Source organism: Corythoichthys intestinalis, chromosome 7, assembly GCF_030265065.1.
Source record: "Corythoichthys intestinalis isolate RoL2023-P3 chromosome 7, ASM3026506v1, whole genome shotgun sequence".
In the NCBI taxonomy this organism is placed as follows: Eukaryota; Metazoa; Chordata; class Actinopteri; order Syngnathiformes; family Syngnathidae; genus Corythoichthys; species Corythoichthys intestinalis.
The window spans coordinates 20,567,248-20,589,375 of NC_080401.1; the positions used below are offsets into that span (position 1 = coordinate 20,567,248).

Sequence of the window (22,128 nt, forward strand, 5' to 3'; positions counted from 1 at the left end):
CTTGGTCTAGGGTCTTGTACAAGCTACGTCAGACAGACTTCTTTGGAAGCAACACAATAGAACAACAAGTTCTATGACATGAAACAATAATCGTAATAGTAAATACTACAGCTGGGAAAAAAAACTCATCTGCCGATTGTTGGGTCTAAACTTACTACTATTGTACTAAGAAAATAATAAAAGACCTGAGGGAGGACGGAGGGAGAGCGGGTAAAACTAACATGCAAACACAATTATTGAGATTTTTTTTTTTTCTCATTATATTTTTCTGTGCTCAAAATCTATCATTGCTTGCTCAAAATCTGTAATTGCTCGTGCAGTATATTTTTCTGTGCTCAAAATCTATCATTGCTCGCTCAGAATTGTGGCACAAGTACTGTAGAACTCCATTCAATAGTAGTCTAAGTAAAGAATGAGCAATGCCTGCACTAATTTCTTCCTCCCATGTTTCTTGTCATCAGCATAGATCACATTACTGCGTTTGCACACCGTCCAAGGTGTGTGCACACTCCTGTGCCTGGAGCTCAAGGAACCAAACGAGCTCCCAGGGTGGAGTGTGACGACAGAGTGGAGGTAGGCATGATATAATGCAAACAAAACAGCTACACCATACGTGTTCTACCAAAAGATGGTTATTCCCATTAGTGTTCTACTGTAAGGCAATGTTATTAAAGTGACATGTAAAACTTTGGGCTCCCTGTATATGCACATCATAACAATGTTGTAGTGTCATAGATTTATCCTAAATACACAATATAAAAAGGGTAACAAAGGTCATTATGCTTCATGGGGCATAAAGCCCCAAATTCCAATGGACAACAAGTTCAAGGTTACAAACCTTGCCATCTAATCCCTGATTTTTCAGGAATCTCATGGTACGAAGTGCTTCATGTCCCCACGCTTAGCAGCAAAGGGCATTTCATTGTACTTCATCAGTAGATTGGGCTAATTGCCCCAGGGAGCCTAATGACCCTTTTTACACTAAGCCTTTATCGCTCACTGAACTCAAATGAAACATTTCCTTTTTTATGTTTGTGTTTAGACTGCATGACTTAGATATAATTTTTGGGATATCCTTCCACAAGCTCATCACTATAGCTAGATGGAATTTTTGCTGCATTACTCATTGAACTTAAGCAAGTTCATCAGCCGCATTGCCCTTACATGCCTTTGCATACACGTACATTTTCACAAGGTGGGCTGTTGTGCCACACCACAAAATTGATTTTTTTAAACCACTTTGTGACCCATTTGGCAGTAATCTTCAGGCCATTGTCCATTTGGAATGTCTTGAGATTTTGCTTTACTGCTGTATTCTGAGCTACGTATTTACAGAAGACGCTTTTAAGAAATGACTACCATAATTTTCGGACTATAAACTGTTATTTTTCCTCCATTTCGAATCCTGCGGCATATAGTCCAGTGTGGCTTATTTTTTTATTTGTGTTAATAGGTAACAGTTTGACAGGCGGCGTCATAAGACCGTCATAACTATGACATGACACTATCATGGGCATTACTGAATGCTTATGACAGATGTTATTAAGTGTCACCCAGCAAATTATGTCACAAACTCCATTTATGTCCAGCGCACATCTTTCCCATCCATTAAAAAGTTAGATAAATTATCTGGACAGCACTAAATAACATCTGTTATATGCATTCATCAATGCTCATGAGTCATGACAGTGTCATGTCATAATTATGCATGTCTAATGACAGTCTTATGGCGCCACTGTCAAATGAAGTTTTACCAAATACCATAACTATCAATTAATGAAACAAGTGGAAAAGTAACTGAAGAAATACTTAGCACAGAACATGGATTTTGATTGTTCTTTACATCTGTAAGGCTGCAATACATGCTAGGAGGCATGTTGGACAACAACAGTGTTGACATCAGGTGGCAACAGAGGTTGACAGTCTCCTCCAAGGAAGCAGTGATGGCCAAATGAAGCATCTGGAAGCAATGAAACTTTGCAGCAAATTGGTTCAAATCTTCATGGTGGTTCTTTTGGTCTTATGACATTCTATGATGCTGCAGTCAAATAATGTTACCGGTTACTATCTTTTGGTGTACTAGTAAATATTCCATAATACAGTGAGGACAGCTGTGGTTTATAGTCGAGTGCGGCTTATCTATGAACAAATGCAGTTTTCGTGTCAAATGTGTTGGGTGACGGCTTATAGTCAGGTGCGCCTTATAGTGTGAAAATTAAGATACATTATCTAGTTTACCCAAGTTGTTAATTCATTAATAGAACTTTGTCTCATTAGTCTGCCATTTAGCGAACAGAAATACAGCACAGGTAATTTTGGGAATCCTAATTGAAAAAGAACAGTAAAAGTGAGGAAAAAGAAGACTAGATGTCTTTTTATACAGAGTATGACTGTATGTAAATTTGAGGTCAATGTATTTTTAAAGCCCTAAATCCTTAAGATCATCCCAACAGGTTTTCTTGGCCACTCACTTTACATTAAATTATTAAATAATTCTATGTGATTCCAATTATAAAATGGTAAATTTTATGGCTGGTGAGTAAACAACAAAGCTATTTGATAATGATCATTATTTACCTCTGTGCACACATAAAAAAGGCATTTACTTTGTAGTATAGAGGTATACTTTTATCCCTGGTGTGATTAGACATCCAAATATCATTTTCATCTTGATTTACAGATTGAATGGAGATCAAATCTACTTGTGATATATTTAGATCATACAATACAGCTGCATTTTTAAGTTAAAACCAAGTCGTTTTTTTTAAATATGAATCTTGTCTACAGGGTCTACAACTCTGGTGTTCTTAAATGGATGATCATATCAATTTTGTACTTAAGCGTCTTCAGTGCATTTGATGAGCTTGTATCTCTGGCCCCAAACCCTATCTGTAAATCCTATAAGTTTGTTTTTGAGGTCTGGTATTTGTCATACATCAGTGAAGTCATACAGAAGTCACTTAATTGAACCTTTGAGGCAAATAGGCGAACACACATGGCACAACAAACAGAGTAAGTAGACATTTATTGTGAGCTTCCATTGCTTTTATCTGTAACTTCCCTGCTATTAGTCCTATTAGTTTACACTTGATGCAGTTTCAGCTGTCTGTCCGGTGTTATTATCCCTATTATTCCCTACTTGCTTGTTTCCTGAGCTGAAAGACATGGAACAGCAGCCACATGCTGGGGCATATCCCCCTTCAGGCCCACATTTGCTACACAATAGACATGCCAGGCCAATGCCACCCACTTTGCAAGTACTATGTAGTAGGGGATGGAAATACCATGACATTATGCCCACATGGTGTTGAAAATAACATAGTAGCAAATTCCTGGAATGTTGACCAGACATTTAAACAAAGTAATTGGGTTCTGTGTTTGAACATGTAACCATAGAGGGGAACATCAAACGCCTATTAGATTGTACAGTTCGGAATCAGATCAGAGTTTCCACATTTTAATTATAAACTGTTCCAAGAGTTTAGGACCGGCACCTTCCTGAACCAATTAAACTACTTCAACAGGTCACGGTCATCGTTTCACTTAATATCAGTCAATTTACCTTTTACCCTAAAACTTTAACCCCCAACCCTATGTCCTTCTCTAGACTGCCAGTCAACACAGAGGTGAAGAGGAAGCTGTCACCACAGAGTAGATCTATCTCCCCCGGCACATCAACCTTCCTGTAACATCATCCTTCCAGGTTTTGATCAGGGTCAGGCTAACAGAGAGGGGGTCGAGAATCAGCAACAGGAGGCGGAGGGGCATGAACAATGAAAAGGATTGTGGTCCTGCATTTTTCTCTGCTTCAACTCAGACTTTTGCAACCCAATATGAGGTCAGACAATAATCACATCCCCCAGCCGTCCAACCCGGTGCTCTTTGCTGCCTCGTCTGGTCCTCAATTCGCAGTTCTGTCTCTATTTCTCTCTCAACAAGGTCACATTGCACACCTGAATATGTGAAACATCCTGACACCATGAACTGACAATGAGATTAGCACAATGTTTACTTGTAAAGGGTATATCCATTTTTGATGGATATTTGTGTTTGTGCATTTAGGTACGTTTCAACATGGGCATTTTGTCTGTTTAAAAAAAGCATGTCTATAGGGATGTCCCTGTCCAATCACGTGATCAGGTCGATCACGCCATTTTTCAGTGGATCGGAATCGGATGAAAGGGATGGGGTTGTTAATTAGAAAAATATATTTATGTTTTTCTGCTTCATGCTCGTACAGCCTCTGACCATCTCTCCTGCTGCTTTTTTTGTCACCAGTGCAGCTGGCCTTTGGTACTTCAAATTAACGATGATTGACAAGTTTGTTACTTTGATCAAGTGAAAGAAGGCTTTGTAGCTCTACAATGAAAGACACAAATGTGTAAATCGTTTAGTCAATCTTCGTTGTAGAAAGGCTGTTCTCGCGGTAGCGTGAGTGTCAAAGTGTGAGTGAATTTGAGTGGACTCACTCAATGAAGCATTTAATGAAGACAAGCGTTTTTCTACGTTATTCTTTTTTTTTTTTTTTTTTTAATAATTAACATTGTGAAGGTAGCACGGTGAGAAAGTGGTTAGCACATCCACACCACAGTCCTGGGATTTTCTGGGTGGGTTTTCTCCGGGTTCCTGCCACATCCCAAAAAAACTTGCATGGTATGCTGATTGAACACTCAAAATTGTCTGTAGGTGTGAGTGTGGGCGTGAATGGTTTTGTGTATATGTTCCCTGCGACTGGCTCGCAACCTGTTCAGGTGTACCCCACCTTCTGCCTGGAGTTAGCTGTGATAGGCTCCAGCACCCCTGCGCCTCCTTGTGAGGATAAGTGGGTCAGAAAATGAATAAATGTTATGGAGAGTGATTGAAAGTATTGTGTTAAATGTGATACAATGAAAAATGTGGGTGCGCCTACGTTTTGTGCTTGGTGTACCTTAAGAAAAATGTTAGGTGCACTAGTGCAACCAATGCAAAAAGTGTGGAGCCTTGGCAATATACACTCACCTGCCACTTTATTAGGTACACCATGCTAGTAACGGGTTGGACCCCCTTTTGCCTTCAGAACTGCCTCAATTCTTTGTGGCATAGATTCAACAAGGTGCTGGAAGCATTCATCAGAGAGTTTGGTCCATATTGACATGATGGCATCACACAGTTGGTGCAGATTTGTCGGCTGCACATCCATGGTGCGAATCTCCCGTTCCACCACATCCCAAAGATGCTCTATTGGATTGAGATCTGGTGACTGTGGAGGCCATTTGAGTACAGTGAACTCATTGTCATGTTCAAGAAACCAGTCTGAGATGATTCCCGCTTTATAACATGGCACATTATCCTGCTGAAAGTTGCCGTCAGAAGTTGGGTACATTGTGGTCATAAAGGGATGGACATTATTAGCAACAATACTCAGGTAGGCTGTGGCGTTCCAACGATGCTCAATTGGTGCCAATGGGTCCAAAGAGTGCCAAGAAAATATTCCCCACACCATTACACCACCACCACCAGCCTGAACCGTTGATACAAGGCAGGATGGATCCATGCTTTCATGTTGTTGACGCCAAATTCTGACCCTACCATCTGAATGTCACAGCAGAAATCGAGACTCACCAGACCAGGCAACGTTTTTCCAATCTTCTATTGTCCAATTTCGATGAGCTTGTGCAAATTGTAGCCTCAGTTTTCTGTTCTTAGCTGAAAGGTGGTCTTCTGCTGCTGTAGCCCATCTGCCTCAAAGTTCGATGTACTCTGCATTCAGAGATGCTCTTCTGCCTACCTTGGTTGTAACGGGTGGTTATTTGAGTCACTCTTGCCTTTCCATCAGCTCGAACCAGTCTGGCCATTCTCCTCTGACCTCTGACATCAACAAGGCATTTCCGCCCACAGAACTGCCGCTCACTGGATATTTTTTCTTTTTCGGACCATTCTCTGTAAACCCTAGAGATGGTTGTACGTGAAAATTCCAGTAGATCAGCAGTTTCTGAAATACTCAGACCAGCCCCTCTGGCACCAACAACCATGCCACGTTCAAAGTCACTCAAATCACCTTTCTTCCCCATACTGATGCTCGGTTTGAACTGCAGGAGATTGTCTTAAACCATGTCTACATGCCTAAATGCACTGAGTTGCCGCCATGTGATTGGCTGATTAGAAATTAAGTGTTAACGAGCAGTTGGACAGGTGTAACTAATAAAGTGGCCGGTGTGTGTGTTTAAATATATATATATATATCCAGACAGACAAACTGGTGATGGCCAACCAGCCTGACATAGTGGTGGTGAATAAACATCAGAAGACAGCAGTAGTAATAGATGTAGCAATCCCAAGCGATAGCAACATCAGGAAAAAAGAACATGAAAAGCTGAAGAAATATCAAGGGTTGAAGGAAGAGTTGGAGAAAATGTGGGGAGTGAAGGCAAGAGTGGTGCCAGTAGTAATCGGGACACTAGAGGCAGTAACCCCCAAGCTGGGTGCATGGTTCCAACAGATACCAGGAACAACGTCCGACGTCTCCATTCAGAAGAGCGCAATCCTAGGGACAGCTAAGATCCTGCGCAGAACCCTCAAGCTCTCAGGCCTCTGGTAGAGGACCCGAGCTTGAAAGGAGAGACCATACCGCCCGGGTGGGCGAGACGACGATATTTAAAAAAAAAAAAAAGTTTTCTATATATATTCACTTTTTAAGGGCTAAAATGTAACAAAATAATCCAGAAATACAATGGCATTGCAAAAAGATAAAATATTTGATAACATATTAGATAACATATTTGTAACTTTTGTTCAAATTTTTAAAAAAAAATTTTTTAAATCTGTATCGGATCGGTACTCTGTATTGGCAGATTCTTAAAATCAGGTGATTCAGACTGTGACCTGGGTGCAAAAATATGCGATCGGGACATCCCTACATGTCTACACTGTATACAGTAGGTTGGCATTTACATCACAATTTCTAGTCCCAATTTTTAAAGCAATCTTAAGTCTTTTACAGATTAGTGATAGTATTGAATGTCATGATCACTGAGGCTTGTTGCATTCATCATAATGCTTAGTGTCAATCAGTGCTTTAATTCATACATGTGACATGTATTGCTTATGGGGACAACACACTTCTACATTCTAGCTGTACAATCTAGTTGTAATATCTATTATTATGTCGGCACAGCATCTGCAAAAAACTTGGTGAATGTTTTTGCTATCCTTCTTTATGTTGTAAATCTGCACTGTTCTAACTCCAGTCATGTGGTTCTATTTGAAATGCAACAGTTTTTCATTATATCTTGGTGAGAATTAATTTCACACAAAATAAATTATTTGATGTCCAACTTGTATCTGTTTAGGTATCTGTCCATCCATCCATTCATTTATTTTCACAGTCAATGACAGAACACATGACAACAACTATTAACCTAATTGCCGGTACATTCATGGGCAATAAATCTTCCATACCTTCATTTATTTAACCTTTATTTATCCAGGTAAGCATGTTTTTAGGAATGTTGGAGTAAGCTGGACTAACTGGAGCTAACTTTTGAACAATGGACTGTGACACTTTGCTACACAAAGATGGTAAAAAACTCACAGGTTTCAACACTTTTTTTTCACTGCAGAGAAATAATTCGTTTTGCAACATATAAATACAACATGGATTATGTGAGTGCAAGGTTATATTTATAAATCAACTACAGTATTTTTGTAAAGGGTAATACTGCTGGTTTTAGCGTGTCCCTAACTGACATTTGGTCTCCTGATGGATGACGTTTCCAATCATTCCCACTGAGGATGCTTCCAGCGAGCAGCAGCACAATGTGAGGAAACAAGTCGCACATGACACACTGACGCACTTGCATGCAGGTGGCTTAGTAACCCTTAGCTCCAGCATGCTGGTACTGTCCAGCTGTAATCGCAACAGAGAGGAAGCCGCTGTTTTTTTTTTTTTTTAGTCAAAACAAAACAATGGATGAAGAGATTGAGTGAGAAAAATAGATGTGTTCTGACTTTAACACAAAATGAAGGAGACTTTCCTCCCATTACATTATGTCTGTACAACAGCATAAAGTAAAGACCGATGTGTGTCACATAAGTTTTGTTTAAGTATACGAAAATGTCAGGCTGATAAGGCTGCATAAAGAGAGGGCAATTGGCAACATCTACCGGAAAGTTCTTAGTCAGATACGCTGGGTTTTCCTTCTTTCCATTTGCCATGCTTAGAAAAACAAAAAGACTCATGTTATTTCGCAACGGTTTGTTGAGGAATTAGTCACTTTGGAATATATTCAGTTTGAGTTACTGGTATACAGGGTGTCCATAAAGTCTCTACCATTTCAAAAATTGATCAAAAATGGAGTTGATTAGATATTTTATTCAGATTTCTTCTATTGTATTCAGTGTTTATTAAAGTTTTTTATTGAATAATTGGTCCATTTTTCTTCATCGGGACATCAATTTCTGCAAATGTTTACCTTGACCTTTTAACTGAATATGTGGCACCACAATTGAATGAACCATTCAACCAACCATCATTTTTCAGCAAGATGGTGCACCACCACATTGGGGGCTGCATGTTAGTAGGTTCCTCAATCATTTTCAGACCGATGGATTGGAAGGGATGGGCCAATTCCTTGGCCACCACGTTCACCAGATATCACTCCCCTGGACTTCTGTCTATGGGGCTATGTTAAAAATATCGTGTATCAAACAAAGATAAGGCACATTACTGACCTTAAGCGAAGGATTACTGATGCCATTGCCACAATTGATGAGGCTATGCTACAGCAAACATGGCAAGAAATCGAGTACCGTCTTGATGTGCTTCGTGCAACTAATGGTGCCCATGTAGAAGTGTATAGTGTATAAGTTAAAAAAAAAAAAAACTTCAATAAACGCTGAATACAATAGAACAACTCTGAATAAAATATCTAATCAATTGCATTTTTAATACATTTTTGAAATGGTAAAGAGACTCTATGGACACCATGTATTTATATCTAGGTTAAGGTTTTTTGTTGTTGTTTTTTAATACTAGTATATGCCTTTGATGATCCAGAAATAAGAATTCTAAAAGGTATTTTGGTTAGCTCAGAGGAGTCACATTTTCAACTTTTTAAATGATAAATAACTAACTTCAATTTTATGTAGATTAAGTATTAACAACTACATCCTTTTACAGCTAAACCAACTTCCACTGTTGCTAGTAGTACATCGCTGGAAAAAAAGGCCAAACTTGAAAGAGTGTCCGCTAAACATATTGTGCTTCCTGGAAATGTTGCGCCCTACAACCAAGCAGCCGACAGCAACACCATTGCAATCTCCAATGCGGTACCACAATCCAGTCACAAATCAGTAGTTATTTTATGCACTACATCAGACTTTTCTGAAGGATTTGTTGGAGTGACAATGAGAGAAGGGTAGAGGAAGTGCTGTGTAGCGAGAGGAGTTTGAGGTCAAACTTATGTAGTCTACAAAATTTGGGGCTATTGTTAAAGACCGTTTGCATGTTGACTGAAAATTAGACATATAGTCTACAAAATTTGGGCTATTGTTAAAGACTGTTTGCATGTTGACTGAAAACGAGACATAACAAAACGCTTCCGGGTATCCCCAGTCACAGTATCTGTTGTAAATTCATACAGTGTCCTAACACTGGACTCTAACAATTTAGTACATCTGTACAATTAACACGTATATAGTCATAATAACTCATGAAAAAAGCCAAGATGGATGGACGGATTCGTGAATGGAACAATAAGGAAGTCTGCCCTCGCAACAGTGGAAACACCTCGTGTGACGTTACACTCTGGGCCCGAAGTGTTTTGTAGCTCAGTGAGGCAAACACACTTTCAGTGGAGACTTTGTATAAACTACTGGACAGACTGGGACTAATGGTTGCTAGTATGTTGCATGTGATTACAGAGAGTGAGTTTGGTCTCGTAAACTGGACTTGACCGTTTAGTCTGGAAGGGCATTGTAACATTTCTTACAGCAAATTTTGATCTGAGTTTTATTCGCTGGAAAGACACAAAGGATCCATTATCAAAGTCATTAAAAGGCTAATGCTTCGAGAAAGCAAACATCTGCTCATGAGTCCAAACATACAAACTAATCAGTGAACCTCACTGAAGCTAATGTCACGACAAGACATACAACAGCAGTGTGGAGATTCCTATGTGTTAAGATCAATTGCATCCCACTCAGTTGTTTTTATCAGTAAGTGACCATGTGCACTGCTGATAATGGGTGACGCCAGCCAAGAAGAGCATTCGGTCTCTCTAAACCTCCCATTTCCTGTCAACCAGTCCTTGAAGATACGGAATCGAAGTGACCCTGCCACTTCTGCCAAAAATGCTGTGTCACAACTGGTATTAAAACTTTCATGACATTTAGTGGTTTTGGTGAGTTTGCTAAATAAAGAAAAGGTCAGTAGGACAATGGGCAGTGGACATAGTATTGTGCTCATCATAGGCCAGTCAAAGAGTACAAGAAAATGTTATTTATAGATCACTTTTTACACGCAGTATTCTCTGAGGAATGCCTTTGCCAAACTAACCATTAACCTTTTACATGAATGCAAGTGTGTACACTAAAGCGGCTTTTGTGGGACTCTCCAGTTATATTGCTCTGTTGACTCATGAACAGGAAGAAGAATCAGTGTCACAGATGGTGACTGCAGCAACCTACCAACGAGGCCTTCTGCACACAAGATGGAGACTTATTTGCATTTCTGTCTCGAGTTACGCTCAAACCACATGGGTGGTGTAACGTCAAGACAATTTCATCAATCATCACAAATTGTTTTCTCACTAACACTAATACTAGTGTTTCCCAAGACTCATTCAGCAAGGCAAATATTTAACATTATGAAAATGCCCACCTCAATCACTTTACAAAAGCAGTGCGCACACCCCCAAAAAACTGGTCGTCAATAGTTAACACCTTTCTTACAAAAGTTTCGTACCAGATAGCGCACTTTTCTTTTATTACGTCCTGCTTTATGTATTCTGTACTTCTGTAACAATTGCATTTCTCATCTTCCTGCTGCCTTGTCAGAGAACATCCTCACTTGATTGATGAATGAAAAAGGTGTGTGTGGAGGGGGGCAGGAATACCCTCGAGCATGTTTCCCCCTCCTATCAGTAGTAAATTCCTTTATGGTGAGCAGTCAGCCTTTGAGCATAAGACACCTGACAGACCCTAGTTAATCCTCTCAGGTGGGTTTAACTCAACAATAAGATCAGGGGAATCTTCCTGTGGGCTAAAAGTCTGAAATTTCCATTTCATATTAACAGCCTAATATCCTTCACACTGCTCACATTGACATCTTCTTTGTTCTTACATAAACTATAACAAAGTTGAAAAGAAAGAGCTGACGGAGAAGTAGAGGAAGGCAGGAAACAAAGGTGTGTTCAAATAAGTCAATCCACCTTTTTGATATTTCACAACTTTTGTCTCTCTCACAAATACTGTGATCCCTCGTTTTTCGCAGTTAATGGGGACCAGAACCCGTAACGATAAGTAAAAAACCGCAAAGTAGTGCACCCCCCACCCCAAAAATATAAATACATTTGTGTGTGTGTTCAATGTATTTATCCAGATATGGCATTGGAACGAGATACATATAAGACATGTTTTTGTATATATATGGCAGAAAACACTCAGGTGACTTGAAGTTCCGGTCTGAGACCCCCAATTTAGCCAACTTTCAAAATTGTCCGATATGCACGTGTGATACATCATCAGAGAGCTTAAAATCTTAATTTTCTGGGGAAACAAAAATTTTGAACAGGAGGGCATTTAAAAAAAAAACTCAACAGCAAAACCCTATCAGGAGGTGAGAGTACGCGAGAGCAGAATTACAGAAGCCATGACTTTAACGAGATATCGCGTACTGACCTGGTTTTGATCCAAAAACTCCATGTAGAATGTATCACCGGGTGTCAAGACACAGATGTGAATGGCCACTGCTGGATTTTTGGGGGATTTTATGGGTGAAACATGGTAATATAACAAGGGTCACGATGCAGAAATCACAGACATCAAGGAGTGGTCGAAATTTTATTTTTCATATATTTACCTTTTTTAAAAAAAAATTCCAATTTTTCTTTTTTCGGATCGATTATTTATCATCTAACATATCGGAAAAAATGTGACAGAAACAAAAATATATATAATTAAGCGATAGTTATGAGGTAAATATCCGTGGCTTTTTTACAGACACCATTTTTTTTCATTGTGATGTAATTTGTTTAAAATTTTAAAATATACGAATTAATAATTTTTTAAGTCTGTTTTTTTTTTTAAACAAAATATTAGACATCAATTAATGATTCCAAGTTAAAAATGACATATTTTGAATAATAAATATAATTAATTACCTTCGATTAATGGCAGGGTTGAAACAAAAGCGATTGCGCGACGTCTGTAAACAGGGGTTTTCAGGGTAAAACTGGCAAATTAAAAATAGCTCAAGGCTTCATGCGCCATGAATCTGCTATGGCAGCATATCGACATATTGTTCTATCAAACACAACAGTTGTTTTGGCTTAAAATACAGCAGTTTCTTTTAAAGAGGAGCGCAAGAGCAAAAACTGCTTTTTTAGTCTTGTCTGTGTTTTCCGCCATATACTGTATATATGTATATACAGTTCCTTGCAAAAGTATTCGGCCCCCTTGAATCTTGCAACCTTTCGCCACATTTCAGGCTTCAAACATAAAGATATGAAATTTAATTTTTTTGTCAAGAATCAACAACAAGTGGGACACAACCGTGAAGTGGAACAACATTTATTGGATAATTTAAACTTTTTTAACAAATCAAAAACTGAAAAGTGGGGCGTGCAATATTATTCGGCCCCTTTACTTTCAGTGCAGCAAACTCACTCCAGAAGTTCAGTGAGGATCTCTGAATGATCCAATGTTGTCCTAAATGACCGATGATGATAAATAGAATCCACCTGTGTGTAATCAAGTCTCCGTATAAATGCACCTGCTCTGTGATAGTCTCAGGGTTCTGTTTAAAGTGCAGAGAGCATTATGAAAACCAAGGAACACACCAGGCAGGTCCGAGATACTGTTGTGGAGAAGTTTAAAGCCGGATTTGGATACAAAAAGATTTCCCAAGCTTTAAACATCTCAAGGAGCACTGTGCAAGCCATCATATTGAAATGGAAGGAGCATCAGACCACTGCAAATCTACCAAGACCCGGCCGTCCTTCCAAACTTTCTTCTCAAACAAGGAGAAAACTGTTCAGAGATGCAGCCAAGAGGCCCATGATCACTCTGGATGAACTGCAGAGATCTACAGCTGAGGTGGGAGAGTCTGTCCATAGGACAACAATCAGTCGTACACTGCACAAATCTGGCCTTTATGGAAGAGTGGCAAGAAGAAAGCCATTTCTCAAAGATATCCATAAAAAGTCTCGTTTAAAGTTTGCCACAAGCCACCTGGGAGACACACCAAACATGTGGAAGAAGGTGCTCTGGTCAGATGAAACCAAAATTGAACTTTTTGGCCACAATGCAAAACGATATGTTTGGTGTTAAAGCAACACAGCTCATCACCCTGAACACACCATCCCCACTGTCAAACATGGTGGTGGCAGCATCATGGTTTGGGCCTGCTTTTCTTCAGCAGGGACAGGGAAGATGGTTAAAATTGACAGGAAGATGGATGCAGCCAAATACAGGAACATTCTGGAAGAAAACCTGTTGGTATCTGCACAAGACCTGAGACTGGGACGGAGATTTATCTTCCAACAGGACAATGATCCAAAACATAAAGCCAAATCTACAATGGAATGGTTCAAAAATAAACGTATCCAGGTGTTAGAATGGCCAAGTCAAAGTCCAGACCCCAATCCAATCGAGAATCTGTGGAAAGAGCTGAAGACCGCTGTTCACAAACACTCTCCATCCAACCTCACTGAGCTCGAGCTGTTTTGCAAGGAAGAATGGGCAAGAATGTCAGTCTCTCGATGTGCAAAACTGATAGAAACATACCCCAAGCGACTTGCAGCTGTAATTGGAGCAAAAGGTGGCGCCACAAAGTATTAACGCAAGGGGGCCGAATAATATTGCACGCCCCACTTTTCAGTTTTTTATTTGTTAAAAAAGTTTAAATTATCCAAAATATTTTGTTCCACTTCACGATTGTGTCCCACTTGTTGTTGATTCTTGACAAAAATTAAAATTTTATATCTTTATGTTTGAAGCCTGAAATGTGGCGAAAGGTTGCAAGGTTCAAGGGGGCCGAATACTTTTGCAAGGCACTGTATATATATATATTTTTTTTCTTCATAAATGGTTTCTAAGCACTTCAAATGTAATAATTTTGATAAGTTTTAAACATGTTACTGTCTCACCGAATTATTTTTAAACAAGAATAAAGTAAAAAAAAAAAAAAAAAAAAGCTTGTCTTTTTTAAATGCTTAATTGAGAGAGTCCAATTAAATCCGCTCAAGCTGCTCACTTACACGCAATGAGTTCGCACATCAACTGTTTAACAAGCTAAATGATGATTGACGCATGCGGCCCTTTGAAGTTTCAGCTTCCAAGCATCTCTGGCAAGATCAAACCTTAACGTCTGTCAATCATCATTAACTTTAATAAGCAACTCCAGTGCACTGCCTGACCAAGAAAAGCAGGAGGAGGGAGAGTGGGACTATGTGATCGGATCGGGCCAGCTTATCTTTGTTTATTTGTTTTTGTTTTTATTAATTGCAAAAAGAAGCTGCGATGGACTGAGGGTGCGAAGTTTGACGTGCGAAGTAGCGATGGATCACTGTATACCTGTCTACTCTAAGGGTCAAACCGTTTCATCAAACAATCAAGCAGTTAAATAATTTTTAATACTGATGTTGTACAAAGTACGGTAGGCTATTTAATCTTTGACATTTAGGGGTGCATTTACCATGTATTGTTAAGTCTTCTATGGCTAGGTTCATACTGCTGGTCTTAATGTACGAACCCGATTTTTTCGTGTTTTTCCAACTCGTTTGAGGCATTAACTTGACTGTCTGAACGTGACAAGCTGAACAGAAGTGGACCCTTTCAAATCCAATCTGGGTCACTTTCTTATGTGGTTTAAATCCGATTCGGGCCACATTTTTCCAGAATGTGGCGGCAGTCTGAACTGTCAAGTCTCCCGAATTGGAATTCACGTAGCAATTATGTCAGCAAAGAGCGTGAGTAGCATGCAATACAGCAGCGATGTAGCTATTCATTAGCGTTAGTGCATAGCTTGAACTCAGTTTTTAATATGCAGGAAGCTGGCTTGACCACATAAAAAAATCATAAAAAATACAGTGAAGAACAGAATAAGCCTGATAATGCTCAGTTTTTCACCGTGCGACAAATGCTCTATTTTTCAGTATTGATTTAATGGCCGAGTTGGGGAAAACTGACGCGCACACACATGTGTGCGTCCTGCGTGCACAGTGCGTAGTTATTTGTTTTGATTCTTCTCCGCATGTGGGTCAGTTTGCTCAGTGCGTGACGGACTGTAAATTAGTGTGCATGCGTAATACTTGAATGGGCTCTGTGGACAAAGGCAGTCTGAATGGGCACGCCAAGAAAACAGATATGACAAAAAATCGGAATAGTGCATTAAGACCTGCAGTATGAACCTAGCCTAAGTCACCTACTCTGCTGTTTTGGAAATATCAATGCCATGGATAAAATCAGCTTCGAGGAAAAATCTGCCACTGTAGCATTTGTTATTTTTTCTTGTTGAATATAATTTATTAACAATCGTTAACCTCTGTTTAACACACAGGTGAAAGTTGCTTTGGGGCCTTGATTAGTTTATCTATACATGGCTCTCAGAATGAATTTTCTTTCTGTTTTGAGTCACTCTGCCATATTTCGACTCGTCCATCCATTCGGTTTTATACTGCTCAACCAGTGTCCACTCTGGACTGGCTGCAGGTCAATCACAGAGCAACTAAGCTATAGACCAGGGGTGTCCAAACTTTTTGCAAAGGGGGCCAGATTTAGTGTGGTAAAAATTTGGGGGGCCGACCTTAGCTTACGTCCTTTACGTAGAACGGTATATTTAAGTAAATTTTAGCGAGCCATTCTGTGTGTCACATTTGCTTTATTATTATTTTCAATTAATAATTTCAACAATCTCGTAACGACGGCTTCGACTTTCGGGCTCTTGCGAAATACTGCTGCTGTAAAATTAAACTAGCTTCAAGTTGCTTGTAATCTTGTTGTACACGTCAGCGTGTCTTGTTTGGTAATATCGCCTCACGTTGAACTCTTTAAAAACAGCGACTGTCTCCTTGTAAATGAGGCAGACACAGTTGTTGCATATTTTAGTGAAGAAATAGTCCAATTTCCACCTATCCTTGACGGGTCGGCCGTCGCAGTCAACTTTCTTTTTTTTGTTGTTGATTGTCGCCATTTTAGAAAATTGGGAATAAAGGGTCCCACGGGGTAATGTTGCTTAGAGTGCTGCTGCCTTTTAGTGGGTAAAGGAGGAGCAGCATTTAAGGTGTAAACTACTTCATATGCTGGTAGCAGTACTGCTGACCAATTTATTAAGTCTGTATGCATGCCAGACGTTATTGATTTTATGACAGAGGCTGGGGGCCGGATGAAATTTGATCACGGGCCGCATTTGGCCCCCGGGCTGGACTTTGAACATGTCTGCTATAGACAAACAACCGTACATACAGTACTGTATACCTATGGACCATTTTGAGTTTCCAATTAAACTAACCTGCGTGCTTCAGGCAAAACAAAGTATCTGATGAAAACCCGTGTAAGCACAGGGAGACCATGCCTATATTGGAGCTGGTTGCAGCCAATCGCAAGCTTATGACAGGTTCACCAGATGAAACTCCTGTATAGAATTAAGTCAACGACAATGTTGCGAAATACTTTTTGGCTGATAATAGAGAGGTAGCATCATAGGTGGAGTTTGACTTTTGGGCCGGGGGGGGGGGTTGATGACCCTAAAACACAGTGTCAGCAATAAAATTAACTTACAAGAATATTTATACAGTATTTATACAGTAATAATAAGTTGAAAATGAGCGTTTTTTGTTTCCCATCATTCTTGAGAGGGATTCAAAATCAAGCTGCTTAGGACAGCTATATTCGCCAAGATCGACGTCCATTGAACATGGTACGCCTGCCGGTGTCCTGCCAATGTAGTTACCCCAGTCAAAAATTGTATCCGCTGGGCGGAGCCATATGGAGGTAGATTTGTGTCGTCATTATTCGATCCAAAAAAAAAAATGTGTTTGAATGCAAAAATAAATTTGAAACTCAAAAAAATGCATTTGAAAGCTATTTTTCTTTTTCTTCTTTTTTTTTTTCGATTGAAGTCGATTTTTTTTTTTATATATATATATTTTTTTTGAATGAAGCAACTTGATTGAAGTAATGTTTTTTTTTTGCATTTGGGCCACATTTTGGCTAGGAAATTTGTGTCTTTATTATTCAATCAAAAAAAATAAGTTGCTCCAAACAAAAATATATATTTTCAAACGACAAATCACTCCAATCAAAAAAAGAAAAATTTCAATCATAGAAAAAAAGTTTTTGAATGCGGAAAAATATTTGAGACTCAAATGTTTGCATTTGAACACTTAATTTTTAATTTAAAAAGTTTGATTTTAGCAATCCTTTTGTGTTTGGGCCATATAATGGGTAGGACATTTGTGTCTAAAGAATCGAATCCCCCAAAAAGTTGCTTCTATCAAAAAAATATTTTCAAAAAAAGAAAAAAAAACATTTGAAAAATAAAATTGCCCTGTCCTATTTTGTTGTTGTTGTTGTAAATTATATGCAAAGTAAATGACCATCTAAGGTGCTAGTCACATGATCTGTCCAAAAAAAAAATTTGACCCACTATAAACATATCTGTTTTTTGTTCATTTCATTCACTTTCGTTGTCTGCTTTAATGCTTTACAATCTTTATATACATATACACACACACACATATATATATATATATATATATATATATATATATATATATATATATATATATATATATATATATATACACACACACTGTATATAGGAAAGTCAATTACATGCAATGACACTTTTCGGCCTGCCCCCCCACCCCCACCCCCTAAACTCCGCTTATGGGTAGCATCTCTGCAATTACGTAGTTCCTGTAAACCTTAGGTTTCATGGGTAGGTTGACAGACTGGCCTTGTTTCCTCCCCGTCTTTTTAACTACAAATAACTTCCTGCACCTGTCCCAAACCAGGCTGATGTGTAGGGGCTATAAAAGCAAACAAAGAGCTGGGAAGTGCTAAAATGCCTCATGGAGGTGAGAAGAGCTGCACTGTATGCGTGCTGCCATGTAACCTCTTGATGAGGGGACTAGAGTTTGAACAAATGTGACTGTAGGCCGTCTGTGACAAACAATGTTTTTGTGCTGCTCTGCAGCTGCAGTAAAGGGGGGAAATTGCGAATGGGAAAAAGCCACGTCGGCAGGCAACAGGATGCACATGGCACTGAGAAGGATAACTTGTTGGATGCAGGAAATGGAGAAGAGAGGAAGAGGCTGTTTGAATCACAGCTGTGATCGGATTGAGAAAATTCCTGTTTTGAAGTAGAACAGAATTGTTGTCGTTTCCCAAGTTGACAAAGTGGCGGAAAAGCAGAGTCGGTCCCAGCAATGTCCTTGTCATTGCTGTTGCTCTGTATTTTTATATTAGGTGACATGCTGTGTGCAAGTGGAAAATAGGCAGTAGTCCCTATATACGGGTTCAGCTTTTGAGGAGTGACAAAATCAATCCATGGCTGTTATTGTTGTTTGAGATGGTGAGTTATACTCATCCTAGAAAGACATTATGACTTTCCGATTAAGGATTCCGATTAAGCCATCCAATGGCTTTTTTTATTCCAGTACAACTGTGCCGCAGCGCACAAAGCAAAGGTTATGCATTATTGGGTGCGTTTGACTTGGTTTGACTCCATGAGGTACATTTCTCAGGATCAACATTAATCCCTTACATTTCCTTTAATATATTTTTTTCAAGACCACTTGACATACAGTATATTCGAAGATTGGTTTGTGAATACTGTATATTACACAGCCTTACCTTGAGAGAGGACTTTATTTTATTCTATAGTCAAAAGTTGTATCACAAATCAAAATTTCCCATTAAATGTAAATACCATGAATCCATTCCAGCTCATCCCTAAAAATTGCTTTGCTGTGACTGTGAATGAATAAAAAAAATAGCACTGAAAAATATTGTCCTTCTTAAATATATAATGTAGTAATGACATGACAATTGAAATAATTAAGCCGTTTTTGTGACACCGCAAACACTGAATAGTGAACTGGATTGGGCCACTTTAGCACATGGCACAAAGGCAGAGAATAAACAATATGTGCCTTTGAGTACTGCTGTTTGTCAACATGTGTTGCTGCACCAGTAGTAATCAATTTGTTAATTAAAAAGTTATAGCACTACAATGTAGATACTATTTAACTTTAGGATTGATCTAGCAGGCTAAAATGGTGTTTAGCCTATACAATAATTGGAAAGCCTTTGTTCGCTTCAGCGTTGTTGTGGGTTATGTGGGTTTTAAGATAGTGAAAAATGTTGGAACTCAGAGTTTGGGGAACGCTGTATGATTAGTAGGAGGTGTGTGCTAAGATGTCTACCATGTAATGTGTGCTATGGGTTGAGTAATTCTGTGTTGCTATGTTTAATTAATGGTTTACTTTGCTTAATGTCTGTTAGCCACACACCAACACAACATTAAGTGAGGTGGTATACTGCATAGAGTAAGCCTTAGTAAAACAGTGACAAAAAGGCCTATAGTTTGATTTAACAACAAAAGCAAACAAAAAAAACAGAGTTTGCACAGTCACTGCTCATTAACAACAGGACCTCTTGCTGATGTCATAGCACTACTAGTATGGCCACTTCATATTGAATCATAATTGTTAAGGCAACAATCATCGTGGAGCATCATTTGCAGTAGGACTAGCAAGTTATTGTACAAGTAAAATTCCATACCAAATAGTACCTCCAACTACAACTTTTTGTGACATTTATTAATTATTTTATGTGCAACAATGTCAGAGTATGCTTAGAACAGTCCATATTCAGTCAAAAAAAATAGATATGTGGACATACTGTAGATAAAACTGAAGGTACAGTTGTATGAAAAACGATCTCAACCTTTTGGAATTTCTCACATTTCTTTTCTCAAAGATGAAAAGACAGTGTCTGCTTTAACTAAAACCACCCAAACATTTATAGGCTTTCGTATTTTATTGAGGATAATATGCAAACAATGACACAAGGGGGAAACCCTCACCCTAAGGAGACTTAAAAAGCAATTGAAACCAATTTTTACCAAACAATTTAAGTCAGGTGTGTGCCCAATCACTGATAAGTGGTTTAAAGCTGCCCCGCCCACTATAATACACACAACTTGCTAGAATTGTCTTGATGAGAAGGATTGTCTAATGTGCATCATGACACGGTCAAAACGGCTGTCGGAAGACCTGCAATCAAGGATTGTTGATTTGTATCAAGCTGGTAAAGGATACAAAACCATCTATAAAAGTCTGGATGTTCATTAATCGACAGTCAGAGAAGTTGTCTACAAATGGAGAGAGTTTGGCACTGTTGCATCCTTCCCATGGAGTGGCAGTTCACCAAAGATGACGCCAAGAGTTCAGCGCAGAATACTCAGACAGGTAAAAAGAACCCTAGAGTGTCTGCTAAAGACTTACAGAAATCACTGGCACAGTCTCTGTGCACACATCAACTATAGGCAAAACTATGGCCAAACTCCACGGAGTAAGCTACTGCTGTCTAAAAAAAAAAAAATCATTGTTGCTAGTTTAATGTTTGCAAAAAGGCGCTTGGACACTCCACAAAAGTTTTTGCTAAATATTTTGTGGACTGATGAAACCAAGGTTGAATTGTTTGGGAGTAACACACAACGTCATGTGTGGAGGAAAAATGGAACAGTTCACCAGCATCAACACCTCATCCCCACCGTGAAGCATGGTGGAGGGAGCATCATGATTTGGGGCTGTTTCGCTACCTCAGGGCCTGGACAACAAACAAATATTAATGGAATACTGAATTCAAAAGTTCAGCAGGATGTTTTGCAGGAAACCTGAGGCAGTCTTTCAGACAGTTGAAGCTAAAAAGAGGATGGATGCTGCAACAAGACACTGATCCAAAACACAGAACAAAATCAAATTAAGAATGGTTTCAGAACAACACAATACACATTCTGGAGTGGCCAAGTCAAAGTCAAGACTTGAACCCGATTGAAATGCTGTTGCATGACCAAAAGACAGCGATTCATGCCAGACATCCCAGGAATCTGACTGCACTACAGCAGTTTTGTGGAGAAGAATGGACCAAGATAAGTCCTGATCGATGTGCCAGACTGATCTGCAGCTACAGGAAGCGTCTGGTTGAAGTTATTGTTTCCGGGGGGGGCGCCAAAATATTAAATGTGATGGTTCACTTACTTATTTTTCCCCCTTCTGTCATTGTTTGCCTACAATCCTCATTAAAATATGAAAACTAATAAATGGGTGGTTTTAGTTAAAGGCAAGGCAAATTTATTTATATAGCACAATTCATCACATGAAGATCATAAAAATCACATTTAAATCAATACAACGTAAAAAAACCAAGACAAAAGATCACACTTAATCACAGAATTAAAATAAATAAATACAAATAAAACAAAAATAAAAAATAAAACAAAAACTACTACTCCTAATAATAATTGAAATCAGCAATAGAGATAAGCACAAGAGGAATAGAAAGCAGGTAGACTGAAATATATAGACAGTTATGGATATGCTGTGCTAAACAAAAGCGTTTTTAGCCCTGATTTAAAAGAGCTAACAGTTTGAGCATACTTCAGAGGTTCAGGTAACTTGTTCCAAAGGTGAGGAGCATAGTAACTAAATGCTGCCTCACCCTGCTTGGTTCTTGTTCTTGGAACATGCAGAAAAAGCAGTTTTTTCATCTGTGTGCTTTTGACAAAAATCAGATCACATTTGATGGTGATTTTATGCAGAACTTTGAGAAATTCCAAAAGCTTCAGATACTTTTTTATACCATTGTATTTAAAAAAAAAAAAAATGTATTTAAAAAAAAAAAAAAAAAAAGGAAGAAGAA

The 22,128-nt window shown here is 38.8% G+C and overlaps 1 protein-coding gene and 1 long non-coding RNA gene across 10 annotated transcripts in view; one reads left to right on the top strand and one right to left on the bottom strand.

Moving 5' to 3' along the window:
* Positions 1–7,520, top strand: part of LOC130918892 (lisH domain-containing protein ARMC9) — a 48,269-nt gene extending 40,749 nt beyond the window's left edge. For 5 of the 9 annotated variants that reach the window (XM_057841112.1, XM_057841113.1, XM_057841111.1 and 2 more), the window contains 2 exons: positions 462–573; positions 3,608–7,518. In XM_057841112.1, coding sequence (XP_057697095.1) covers positions 462–573; positions 3,608–3,655 — 160 coding nt within the window. In that variant the 3' untranslated portion in view covers positions 3,656–7,518. Of the gene's footprint in view, positions 1–461; positions 574–3,607 lie in introns of those variants that run through there. The other 4 variants (XM_057841115.1, XM_057841114.1, XM_057841118.1 and 1 more) reach the window with 3 other exon arrangements.
* Positions 1–22,128, bottom strand: part of LOC130918897 (uncharacterized) — a 35,643-nt gene that overhangs the window by 12,024 nt on the left and 1,491 nt on the right. The window lies entirely within an intron of this gene.